Source organism: Cryptotermes secundus, unplaced genomic scaffold, assembly GCF_002891405.2.
Source record: "Cryptotermes secundus unplaced genomic scaffold, Csec_1.0 scaffold47, whole genome shotgun sequence".
Taxonomy (NCBI): domain Eukaryota; kingdom Metazoa; phylum Arthropoda; class Insecta; order Blattodea; family Kalotermitidae; genus Cryptotermes; species Cryptotermes secundus.
This window is the reverse complement of record NW_019721002.1, coordinates 1621254-1634939: the sequence shown is the minus strand read 5'-3', so window position 1 is coordinate 1634939 and position 13686 is coordinate 1621254. Positions and strand designations below refer to the sequence as shown.

Below are 13686 nucleotides of genomic sequence, written 5' to 3'. Positions count from 1 at the left end.
TGCTCCATGAGATGTTCGTTTCCTCAGAAAGTTGGTCAATGGTCTTTCGACGATCTTCATCAAGCAAAATTTCACGCACACTCTTTGTTCCTTCTGGTCGGCCATCTCACTAATCGCCAAAGGGTTGAAACAGGAACGCACACAACAGAGCACCACAGACAAACCACTTAACTCAGACTGACGCCAGCTCACTAACAGTCGCGGGAGACCCCCAGCTAACACCACCTAGCAGCACAACTCGTAACTACAAAGCATGCGCGCGCAACAGGTCGGTTCCGGTTATTTTTGGGTCCCCCTTCGTACAAATGCTGTCACTAGCCAGACTATACAGCACTGAATGGTATGATGACAGTGAATGACAAATTGAAAAAGGAATTTTAAAGAAGCAGTCATGGCATAATCAACACACTGTCCCAGCATTTGCCTGAAAGAACTGAGCAAAAACCTGAAAATCTCAGTAAGGATAGCCAGTTTCCTGGCTGAGAATAGAAATGGGCACTTCCTGAATACAAGCCTAAGAGTGTTACCACTGGAATGACATTTTTGGTCATGAACACAATGAGAATAGCTAAAATAAGTTTAGAATTTCTTCAAATAATCTTACAAATGAGAACATAGGCCTGTATCTATGATCATGTAAATGCTTCCCATCATCAAGTAACAAGTTAATTAACAGCCATGGCTATTCTCAGTATGTCCAAAGATCACCAGAGAATTCTTCCCGCCAGTGCATGCAAGATCAGTCTGAAGACAAGGAGGTCTGGTTACTGGCCAAGCAACACTTAAGGTTCGGCCACACAGAGCACTACGCTATGTTCACTACGTACGCTACATACGCTGTGTATACTCTGCGACGCAGGTAACATAGGGGACATAGTGTACAGAAGTCTGTGGGGCCAGTCACATTGGCAATAAAGGGAAATATTCTTCTGTTTGTATAGCGAACATAGCATACCTAGCGTGCATCGCGTATGTAGCACTCTGTGTGGCCAAAGCTTTAGAGGAGGAACTAAACACTGCATTCTGTTACCCATGTGGATACTGGATTAGTTACCACATACATGAGACATGTACCTGCCATCTCGGCCCGGGTGTAGCCGACATTAGGGAACACATCCGACAGCAATGAGAACAGGAGAGGAATGTCCTCAGCCACGAGCTTAGGTACCATCGTCTCACACACCGACTGGATCAGGATCTGCACACAAAGCAAGCGCTGAAATAATTCTGAAAACTATGTAATGCAGAACCAAGGTGGCTTAATAGGAGAACTGAATCAGAGCATTCTGCGAATTGGACAATAAAACATACATAACAAGAGAAGTCTGTCTCAGAACTCTGCAAATCAAGGCTAAAATTCTAATGATTTTGTATCGTGACTTTTTCAGGTACTTCTAATTATATGCAACATTGCTTACATTTATTTATGCACGTTACTAAGCATGGTTGCTTTCTCAGTGAATTAGGATCTGGTATAGCACACTTTCTCCCATAATGTAATCACTCATACACATGTTTGTCACTGATTTTGAAAAGTTTCATCACAATAAAATCCCAATTTATTTAACATTTTTTCTACTCCCAGGTGATGCCAAATACAGTGTTTTATTTCCCTCTAATTTGTTATTTCTGATTTAGTAAATAACCTGCATAAATGTAAGAAACATTTGGCCTTCCAGCAGTCATCCCTCAGCTCAATCCATCTGTGACTAAAAGAAGAATTGGTATTCCTGTTTTCTCTCTGCCAGAAACTGTTCCTGCACAACTGGTATTTTTCATTATGACATTAAATGTTTTGGACATTAATTTGATATCACTGATTGTATAACTGTATTTATTTGTGTAAAAAACTCCAATGAAGACTTTTTGGGTGTTCACCCATGTCAAAGTGAATTCTGTATCCAGTATTTCAGAGACTGTCTTTAATTCTGAAATTCTGGATACAAATTCCATAGTTACACTGCTCATTGATCAAGAAAACTTCATCATATAGACTTGTTGTAAAAGCATCAAATGTTATTCAGTTTCTTAAGCCACACACACACAGTTAACTTATTTCATCACAATCCTACACAGTAAGATTTATTAGGGCCGCGCCATAGTTCAAGCGGTTAGTCGTTGGCTTCCCACCACGGCAGCCCGTGTTCGATCCCAGGTCTGGCCAAGTGGGATTTGTGGTGGACAAAGTGGTGCTGGGGCAGGTTTTCTCCGAGTACTTCGGTTTCCCCTGCTAATCTTCATTCACCAATTGCTCCACAATCACCCTCACCTACCATCTGGAGCTGGTACAATAGCCCAAAAGTGGCCGCAGTACAAGGGACTTAGTCCCACCCCACTAGCAACAATAAAAAAAAAGATTTATTAGGGTATGAGCAGTTCTTTGATGTAATTTGGATAAATGCAAAGACAGAAAATAAAAGGAAAATATGGAGACATCGGTTGACAATGCAACTTGATACATAATACTTAATTCTACTTTCACGAAATTCTCTTACCTCCTGTTCTGGCAAATTCTCTGCTATGGAAGCCTCATCGATATTAGATTCACCTCGTATCTTCATGATACGGTCTCGTTTCACATTACCAGCAGACACCAGAACAGACTTGAGGGCTCGGAGGCCAAAGTCATAGTGCGACTGGTTTGACAGCTGTTCATCGCACAACCTGAACCAGGGAAAGCATGTTGTTGCATTCCATATGACAAGCAGATTACAGGCTGATCAGATACTCGGTCACATAAACCCACATTAAGGACGCAAAGTAAGTAATTAACCAACTCCATGTATACGAATCTTTCTTGAGAAGCTAACAATCACTTGACAGCTCAACAAATTATCTATCTTTTGTGGAATCTCAACATTCATAAGAATTTGTCACTAGATCCTGTCCTGAACCAGATAAATGCAGTTCATACTCTCATATCTGATTTCTTACAGCACATAGAATATTTATATTACAGTTCCATCAACAATGCAACCAAACTGTACTCAAACAGGCAAAGAGATTTATATCAGGACCCTCCGCCAGAAGAACCAAGGACATGTTAAAATTAAACAGAGATCAATTAAGATGGGTTGTAGGATTACTTACTGGACACTGCCACCTAAAAGGACACCTTTTCAAACTGGGGCTGACAGATGACCCAACTTGTGAATGGTGCCTACGAGAAGATGAATCAGCCATACATATCCTAAGTGATTGTGAGGCTATAGCTTACTTAAGATTTCATCACCTGGGCCAGTTCTTTATGGAACCAAGTGACTTTTATGACACCCCCATAAATAAAGTTCTATATTTCATTCAAAGTGTAGGATTAATACAGGGTTAATCCAAAGGGGAAGCACAAAAGATCACTGAAGGTTGTAGTGTGGGGCTGGATTTTATGGCCCACCCCCTACCCACACACATATACAACAATGAGACCACTTTATTCCTTAGAATTTTCATTTTTTACAACATGTTTTGCCCGTAACTGGCCATCATCAGGTACTTCAATTTGCCAAAACTGTTACCTACATTGACTATTGTTCATACTTTTCACATGTAACTGCATTGTTCTATACTAATGTTGCAGTTACAATCCAGCTAATATAAGCCAATCCACCATACACTGTGACTCACTTTCTATTGCAATTAACTAAAATTTCATTAAAATTTTTAAAATTCAATTTAAATTTAATTTTTAAAATATTAATTATTCCTCTTAAATTTTGTACACTTCCTATACCTCTCTAGGGCACTGTCCACTTGTTCAAACAGTATATATTTTGACCATCCTTGTTTTTGTTTCAATGGCCTTTTGTTTCAATGTGCAAGCCCATTGTTGCTGTTATGTTTGCCCCTTTCTATACATCATTCACTCCACCAGCGTACGGTATTATCCTCGCTGTAGTAGATGTTATGAATGTTATAGAAATGCAACAGGGTGCTTAAATAAAATATTCTTACAGTGTATTTAACATTACTCTTCAGTCTATACCTAGGTCTTCGAAGTAGTTTCTTTCCTCCAGATTTTCCAACTTGAATTTCATAACAATTTACCATTTTGGCATGCAATCTCCAAGTCCTACTGACCTCATCATCCTTGATCTGATCACCCTACAAAATATTTGGTGCAGAATACAATTGATACAGGTTCTCCTTATGCAACTTTCTGCATCAGGAAATTCAACTCTTGTACATTCTGAGAGTACTTACTTACTTACTTACTTACTTACTTACTTACTTACTTACTTACTCATGGAGCTGAGCCCTTCTGGAGGAGCCGCCAATTCTGCAGCTACTCAAGAATTTCCCAGCATTTTATGGAACCCTAAGGTCCATTACCATGTTCATAAGAGCCCTCCACTAGTACCTATCCTGAGCCAGATCAATCCAATCCACACTATCCCACCCCATCTCTCTAAGATCCATTTTAATATTGTCCACCCACCTATGCCTTGATCTTCCCAGTGGTCTCTTTCCTCCTGGCTTTCCCACCAATATCCTATACGCATTCCTCGTCTCCCCCATTCGTGCTACATGCCCTGCCCACCTCATCCTCCTTGACTTGATCATTCTAATTATACTTGGAGAAGAGTACAAGTTATGAAGCTCCTCATTATGCAGTTACATTCTGAGTACAAATGATAAATGAAGAGCTTACTTGAAGAACGGCACAATCTTGCAGGCAAGCTTCTCAGCTGTTCGGAAACCTTGAGAGAACAGCATCACCTCAGCGATGAGCTGGCGGTCGGGTTTTGTCATTGCCAAGGACCGGAACAATTTCTTCAAATTGTCAGGCAGGTTAGATCGACCAGCGTAGCCAGGGTTCATAGTGATGAAGATTGCCATGTCAGTTGAGACTCGCACTTGCTTCCCCACAAGCTCAACAGATATGCCTGCAATGCCATGGTCACTCCTGTTTTACAAAGCTCTGAAATGTTCCTTAGTTAGGACAAAAATACAGCATGGCCTCCAAGGATTTCATTTTTCCTTACATTGACAGGTACAATACAGCAGTATCTGAGATTAATTAATTAATTATTAAATTACAGATGAGCAGCGACACACACACACAGGGAGCCTGCATGGACTAATACATGAATGGTGCTGATAACAAGAAATAGCTGCTGCAGCACATGTAGACAAGAGCAGGTGTACCTGGTATTTAAAACTTTAAATTTTAGAAATTTTAAATTTTAAATTTTAAACTGTAATTCTAAAATCAAACTGATGAGCGTATGGTGGCGAGATTTTAAAACAAAACTGACAGGCTGATGTTTTAGATTTTGGACTGTGTGCAGTGTAACAGTTACATAGTGAAAAATACACCTGAGGATGGTCAATTATGGCCGAAACATGTACTGTAGAGGAAGAAAAGACAAAGATCTACAACCAAATAAATTGTTGCATTCACGACGGCATTTGTATTACTACATACAGACTACTATTACAATGTCATAAATATAAAACATTATCCTTTAATAGTTACTGCAATGTGCATGAATTTATTAAAACATTTATACATTATTATAATTAGTCTATTTACAAGTATGGTTAAAAAAACTTCTTGTTAAAATCTAGAACCAATTTGGTTCGTGACCTTTACACACCTTCTCTTTCAAAGAAGTTGAATGTATACCACACTGTGGTTCTGTTGTTTGAAGAAGAGGACCCTTTAGTGTTCAGGCTACGCTGTGTTGTTATACTTGGATGGCATTACTATTATGGGTGTGAAGGATCAGGATGAACCAAGTCAAATTTATCAGTACAATGGTTATTTCTAAACGGAAAAGTAAAATGGATATTGCACTTAATTTAGCACTAAATCACAGATACATATATAGGCATGGACGTAGGGCCGCGCCATAGCTCAAGAGGTTAGTCGCTGGCTTCCCACCGTGGCGGCCCAGGTTCAATCCCGGGTCCGGTAAAGTGGGATTTGTGGTGGACAAAGTGGCGCTGGGGAGGGTTTTCTCCGAGTACTTCGTTTTCCCCTGCCAATCTTCATTCCACCAATTGCTCCACAGTCACCCTCACCTATCATCCGAGGCTGGTACAATAGGCCAGAAGTGGCCGGAGTACAAGGGACTTAGTGCCACCCCACTAGCAATAAAAAAAAATAGTCGCTGGCTTCCCACCGCGGCAGCCCGGGTTCAATCCCGGGTCCGGTAAAGTGGGATTTGTGGTGGACAAAGTGGCGCTGGGGAGGGTTTTCTCCGAGTACTTCGTTTTCCCCTGCCAATCTTCATTCCACCAATTGCTCCACAGTCACCCTCACCTATCATCCGAGGCTGGTACAATAGGCCAGAAGTGGCCGGAGTACAAGGGACTTAGTGCCACCCCACTAGCAATAAAAAAAAATAGTCGCTGGCTTCCCACCGCGGCAGCCCGGGTTCAATCCCGGGTCCGGTAAAGTGGGATTTGTGGTGGACAAAGTGGCGCTGGGGTGGGTTTTCTCCGAGTACTTCGTTTTCCCCTGCCAATCTTCATTCCACCAAATTCTCCATCATCATACTCACCCAGGGAAGGCTACAATAGGCCAATCAGTGGCTGCCGTGCCGAGTCGACCGAGCTGGACTCCACCCCCACTAGTGAATTAATTAATTAGGGATGGAGGTGTAGCTCCAAACTCCTTAACCTCAGCACCAGATGCAGATGAGTGGTCAGTTTCATGCTGTGGCTGCTTTACCCCCGAGAAAAGAGCCTCTGGTACCCAATGGATGGGTGTGGGGGGGATGTTACTAGACCCAGTCTGGACTATACCAACTTAGCCATTTCTATACCCCGTGGCAAAATTGATGGATTTGAGATCAACTGAGAGCAGGGTAGGAAAGAGGTCTGATATTCCAGGGCAAAGCTAACAGAGGTAAGTGAAGAACACTGACGGAAATTTGGTGCAGTAATGTAGAAAACTCACAGCCTTCTTTCTTCCCATCCTGCTGTGACTTCAGGGCCTCCTGAATTGTCTGCACTTGCTGTGACACGGCTGACAGCATTCTCTCTTCCAGTCTGTTGAACTCGTCGAAGCATCCCCAAGCTCCAACTTGGCACAGACCAACAAAGATCCGTCCCATTGCTTGGAAGTCGAATGTCTCATCACAGTTGAACACCAAGACGAAGCGACCCAACTGATGGCCAAGGGCTTTGACTGACTCCGTTTTCCCAGTTCCAGCAGGACCTGAATGTATGAATATAGTTTCTAAAATCTCTAACCACTGTGACATTCAAGGCCCTTGCAGCTGACTACATTACTGTATTCTGCAATGACACCATGGAGATTGGTAGAATGATACCATTGTTTCAGAGGAAACTGCTGCCTCCTTCTTCAAGGTAGAAGAGCAAGTGAAGTGTGGTAGACATGAAACAGATATAGGGAGAAATGTGGCAGGGGACCTGAGTGAACTTTTAACTCCTTACTCCCACTGGTTCCATCAGGACCCAGGGTCCAGGGTCCAGTCCTCTTTCCACAGCACTTTACCATGCTCACCTTACTCTTACTCCTCTACCTTGAAGATGGAGGCAGTAGGTTCCTCTAAAATACTGTTATTTTCTACTACCTGTGCCTGGCCACGCCTTGCTGTGGCTCAGTCTGCCCGTTCTTCCCCAGTTTGATTTGAAATTACTCGACGCATTGCTCCCACTCCGCGAGTACGATGACCTAAGCTTGTTCTTAGAAAATGAAAAGAAAAACAACCAAAAATAAACTATACTTACGAAATAACTTCCACACACATCTCAGATTCAGTGAATAAGTTATTGAACGCTCACTTTTACACCAGCGAGCACAATTATTATCACGTCCAGTATCACTGAAAATTTCTCCGGAGCTGGACTATTATAACCCGGTTTCGGATGCAATAGAGGGCACTTTCGCCCAGGGTTCCATTTCACGTGTTCTGTGCTCATTGCCGCAGAAATCCATTATTTCCGCTGTTTCAATAGTTCGTTGCCACAGTTATTCCAAGGCAACGATGTGCTGTTTCAACAGTTCATTGCGACAGTTATTCCAAGGCAACGACCCGCTGTTTCAACAGTTCGTTGCCACAGTTATTCCTAGGTAATGATCTGTTGGTATTCGATGGACGATGTATAACACGTTACAGTATATTAATATTGAATACAATTGAATACAATTAATACTTTTACCTGTTTTTACCTGTCACGGGTGTGACATCTACATAATAGGCATATAGAAACACGCGCGTGTTCGAATGTAACGTTGTGTCAAAATTTCGAAGAAGTTTCGGAGATCTTCGAGGAGAGCCAAACAAACAGTTACATTTTTATTTATATAGATTACACAAAATGGCACCAAATCCCAGCATGTCACAACCTTAACATTTGCTACAGCAAGAACTTCATCTCATAATATCAATAAGAATTGTAATTACACACAACTCACCAAAAGGGGAACCTCCCAAGCGTGACTCCAAAGCTTGTGTCATTGTCAGGTAGCAGCGATCAGTGAGGGGTGTTTGTACTAGGCGATCTTGAACTCCTAGATATTCAAAACCATAGAAAAATTTTGCATTGGCCATGTGTATAGTGAGCTGTTGCAGGACTTCTGTTTGACGAGGGTCAAAGTAGAAACGCATCTCACACAGCCATTCAAATGCCTTGGGACTTGATATCCCATTAGCGATAAGTCGCCGTGTCACTGTACGCTTGTGGACAAATTCATTGATCTGGAATATGAGATACAAAATGAAAAATATACCAAAAGTTATAAAAATTATCTTTTTTTTATTGCTAGTGGGGGTGGGACTAAGTCCCTTGTACTGCAGCCACTTCTGGCCTAATGCACCAGCCCCAGATGATAGGTGAGGGTGATTGTGGAGCAATGAAGATTGGCAGGGGAAACCGAAGGACTCAGAGAAAACCTGCCCCAGCGCCACTTTTTCCACCACAAATCCCACTGGACCAGACCTGGGATCGAACCCGGGCGCCCGTGGTGGGAAGCCAGCGACTAACTGCTTGAGCTATGGTGCGGCCCTAAAAATTATCTTACTGTAAGTTACAAGTAAATTGATCACAAATATTTGTAACATTGCTTTGTAAGAACATTTCAAATACCCACTTAATTTATTATAACTAATGTTAACGTCTCTGTATTCTTGTCACAGATTATTTGAACTGTCAACATTTTACCTTTTCGCAATATTACTGTCCTTACCAAGTGCTCAAGTTTCCTCCTGCGCAGGGGAGGCTGTTCCTGTAGGACTGAGTCTGCAAGAACATTCAGTGTCGTCTCCACTTGAGACAGCACTCTTTCCAATGGTGTCATCTTCTGGTCACCAGCTGCACTAATCTGATGCAAAGCTGCTTCAACATCCTCACTCCACAGAATTTGGGCTGCCAGCACCACGATCTGGGCCTGTGGTGACAGCAGAACGATCACTGCTACACTCAGAGCACAGTCAGAAACTTGGAATTACTGTTTTCCTGGACTTTGCCCATCACCTGATATTCTCACCCAAGACACGTTTGGGGAATTGGATCTGCTTCCATGTTCAGGGAAGGGGCATCTACTCTTTTGGTCCATTAGGAAGAGCTAATTCCAGTCATAAAATATCAAGGAATTGGAATTACCATTCATATGGGACACAAAATGACTGGCACATATGGACACTCCAAATTTTCAATTAAAAATTTAGGTAAAAAGTAAGTATAATAAAGCTATCCCTGTAACAGGCCGTGGAGGCCCATAGGGTTGTGCGATATTGAGATTCCCACATTTTCTAGACAATCGGCTCATAGATGGCAGCAAGGTTGTCAAACCCTGCGTGCCGACCACCCTTCAGCCCCAGGAAGATTCCTGGTGCTTATTTCTGTTAGAGGCTGAGTCAACCCCAGGGCCATACTGCAGCTGGAACAATTAGGTCAATTGGAAAAATCCAATGACCTCATCGGGACTTGAACCCTTGACCTTCCGGCTTGTAGCATAGTGCCTCAACCAACTACACTACCACATTCTCAGCTATATTTGTCAGATAATTATAAAATAAACTGTTGTGACTCTTTCAACTTGAAACAAGCTTCACATTTCCCTTATCTTAGCAGAGTGAGTCATGATGGAGTCTAGGTATTACATTAATAATGTCAGCCTTTAAAGACAGTAAACCTAGTGCAGAAGAATGATAACCTGAAAGTGAGGCACGGCCAACATCAAACAGCCAGTCAAAAAACACAATTTATGCTAGTAACACCCATACTGATAGTTGTCCAGATTGACACTTGGCTCTGATGTTTGTTTACGCTGTATCGGCAGCTGCAAATGGTGTTTGTGAAGTACAGTTCATCCTGAAAACTTTGCTGTTATGGTAACTGCAGTCCTGTTACCCCACCACACACAAGTTTGTCATAATCTCATGTTAATTATGTATGCCAAACTTCAGTTTCAATTAGAAATAGTTATGGTGGGAATTAAGTAACACAAACCAGTTGTTAAACATCATGTAGCACTTAAGGATTTATACATTCAAGGATATAAAGTTCACATTTCACGCTTTGTGTATAAGACAACCCCTAGTTCTGGGGACTCGTTTTAAGCTTAAAAGCTGTTCCTGTATGCTATCATATAAAACAGCTTTTTCTTATGGAATCAAGTGAGCAGGTACCCACACTTTCCAAAATGCTGAGCTTTAGTTTCTAGGATATCAGGTGATGGACAAAGTTCAGGAAACTAGAAATACCAACTGTCATACACCATGATCCGAAACATTTAGAAATGTAGGAACCCCACCTGATATTTGTCGCACCAATGCATGTATGCCTGTCTGTCAATGGCACCATCCTTGAACTGCTTGATATCTTGAACTGCCTGCGCCAGAGATGAAGCTAGGGTGAACCTCATCTGTCCTTCAACCAGACTCAGCCACTCATTAATCTTTGGGTGATCAACTGTTGATACAGGCTCACTGAATTTGACCTGTGTGAAACCAAATGCACACATTACCAGTCCACTAAGTCCACCAAGCAAAGGTGATATACCATCCTCAGACTAAAAACACCGACCATCAAACTTCCTCCTAATTATACAAAACTGACAATATTCACACACAGCCCTACAAATTGAGACTGTAGCCTTCTGAGGTGTGACACAATGTAGTCTGGTGGGTGGATACCAACATTTCTGAGAAACGTGCTACTTCCATTTTTAAGGACGAAGTGTGCAGATTGAGAAACAGGTTTGGTTATACAGAAAAGTTACTAGGATGGCCATGAGACCAAAGGAAGGGATGTGAAGAAATGGAATCCGATCCAGGCAGGGGGGGGCCTACATAAGGGGTACACTGGTTAATCGTCAAGGTGGGACGTGGGATAGTGAAACAGAATGGACTTTTCCAGGGATCCAATATTCCTTTCAATGGGAAGTGGGACTGTGTGTGAGGAATCTCAAAAGTTTTATGGCACAACAAATTCTAGAAACCATTTCAATTTATGTGAAAGTTCTAACCTCTTCTCCTTCTCTTGAGGCAATGCCCGTGATCACTGTGTTGTCTTCATTCAAAATGATAGCTGCCACACCAGCAAACATTTTCTTGAAGTGCTTCTGCAAACGAGCGACATTCTTGCTGTTACCAATTATCTCCAGCAAGTCTTCATCGCCCACAAAGTAGAACCTGCAATGTTAACTGGTCAAAGTTCCACTCACAAAACAAACTCCATGGTCTTAGTCCGCAAGCAAACTATACTGACCGAGCGACCGCCGCTTGTCCGCGAAGTTAGTGCCAACTTTATCAGATAGAGGGTGTCACGTGGTCAGTGCAATGAAACCCTAAGGCCGTTAATTTCGGTTTTCTAGACTGGACCCGCTATTTCCTTGAAACAGCTCCTCAATTATAATCACGAGGCTGAGTGGACCCTATTCCAGACCCACTACTTCCTAGAAAAAATTGGGTAGCGCCGGGAATCGAACCTGAACCTCTGGATCTGTAACCAGGAACTCTGACCACTAGACCACAGAGGCGGTCTATCTTATGAAATGCCATAAATGGCTCAGACTTTGTAAAAATCCAAGAGCAACAGGATAGGGTATTGTACCAAAACACAAAAGCAACTCTAATTACCTGGGAAATGAAGTTCTCTCACGTTCAAGGTATTCTCCCAGTGCTTTCTGGATCTTTCCCAACAAGTCAGCCAATCTTTCAAGCGAACGCTGAACTCCTGGGATGTTCAGGACATCCATCACCATTGGTGATTTTGTTACTTTCTTCATGAGACCCAGGAATTCTGAACTGTAATTAAAACAGTGCCAATAATAAGAGTTCATATACAGAAATCTTTCCTAGAATGACTTTATATTTTACATGCCAAGTTTTGTTGCAGTAAGCAGTGCACACGCAAACCTGTGCTCTAGCACTGTGCATTTCCAGTGTCTTATGTGTCAATGCTACAAACTAGAAGGTCATGGGTTTGATTCCTGATGGGGTCACCACACTTTTCTATCAATCTAATCCTTGCAGCCACACTATGTCACTGGGGTCGATACAGCCTCCAACAGGCGTACCAGGAATCTTCCTGGCAGCGAGTGTGTAAGACTGACAACCTCATCGCCATCTGTCAGCTAACTGTCTCGAAAATGTGGGATCCTGGACACCTCACAATCCTATGAGCCTTCACGGCCTGTTACAGGGATAGCTTTACCCTTTCACTGTGTGCTAATGTGCTACATGCCCACTTTCCATGGTGGATGGATAAGCGGTTGGCCTATTCTATGGTCCCAAAGTCCTGACTTCATTCCACTTGACCTTTATCTGTAGAGTTATGGAAATGACATTCTGTATGCTGGATGAGATGACAATTTGAAGGACCTGCAGCACAGAAATGCAGTGGCACCTGCACTGGTGACCAGGTTGTGGAGTGAGTGCTAGTATCATCTTGATGTCTGCAGGACCGTGATTGGGTCCCATGCTACAGTGTACCGACTGATAATCATCATTTTACTCATATCCCATGATGCCATTTTCAGTTTCTTTTGTTCACAGTGAAATATATACAGTGCAGAATTGGACTGATTCATATGTCAAATTCCACATGTTATATGATTTTGTTTCACTTTCAAGTTTTTCTGTTAATGTCTTGATCCCAATTAAACTTTCTAACTGCTGTTAATTTTTCTACTGAATTAATGCTTGATGTTTCCACATATTACCTTTGACTTCTGATGTAAACATACTCACTTACATAACCTACCACATATTTATATGTTAATGGCCTTCTTGTTGTCCTCATTAAAGATTGTTTATATTCACATATCCTGAAATTGTATCTGTTAAGCGCGCTGTCTCAAAATTGTTACACATCTTCCATTTCCTTCTTGTTCTTCCTTGAATCAAAATGTCTTGGCACAAGCTGGAATTCTTACATTCACTATGTATATTTCCCACACTGCATCATATATCCCAACCATGCAGACATTAATTAAGAGGCATAAACAAGTCACTATCTGCACAGTGTATTTTATAACTCCACACGAATAGACAGTGAAGCAGAAAAGATAATATGACATCAAACAGATTTTGGGGGTTAATTCAAAATAATCTGACAACTGTCTCCTGGGATGTGACACCATGCAATCCATCGAAACACTGAACCTCACAGCCATTTAACATCCCTGTACTGAAGAGTTCATGCTGTCAATACAAAAGTACTTAAATAGAACTGTGTACTTTCACAGGATCTATTACCATACAAATCTTC

The 13686-nt window shown here is 42.0% G+C and overlaps 1 protein-coding gene across 8 annotated transcripts in view; it reads right to left on the bottom strand.

Annotated features, from left to right (window-relative positions):
• The window catches only part of LOC111874028 (dynein heavy chain, cytoplasmic), a 112713-nt gene that overhangs the window by 58391 nt on the left and 40636 nt on the right, over positions 1-13686 (bottom strand). For all 8 annotated transcript variants that reach the window (XM_023869163.2, XM_023869180.2, XM_023869208.2 and 5 more), the window contains 9 exons: positions 12054-12221; positions 11441-11606; positions 10727-10912; positions 9158-9358; positions 8387-8669; positions 6902-7162; positions 4646-4880; positions 2496-2664; positions 1075-1198 (listed from right to left, as the gene is read on the bottom strand). In XM_023869163.2, the coding sequence (XP_023724931.1) occupies positions 1075-1198; positions 2496-2664; positions 4646-4880; positions 6902-7162; positions 8387-8669; positions 9158-9358; positions 10727-10912; positions 11441-11606; positions 12054-12221 (1793 nt within the window). The remainder of the gene's footprint in view (positions 1-1074; positions 1199-2495; positions 2665-4645; positions 4881-6901; positions 7163-8386; positions 8670-9157; positions 9359-10726; positions 10913-11440; positions 11607-12053; positions 12222-13686) is intronic.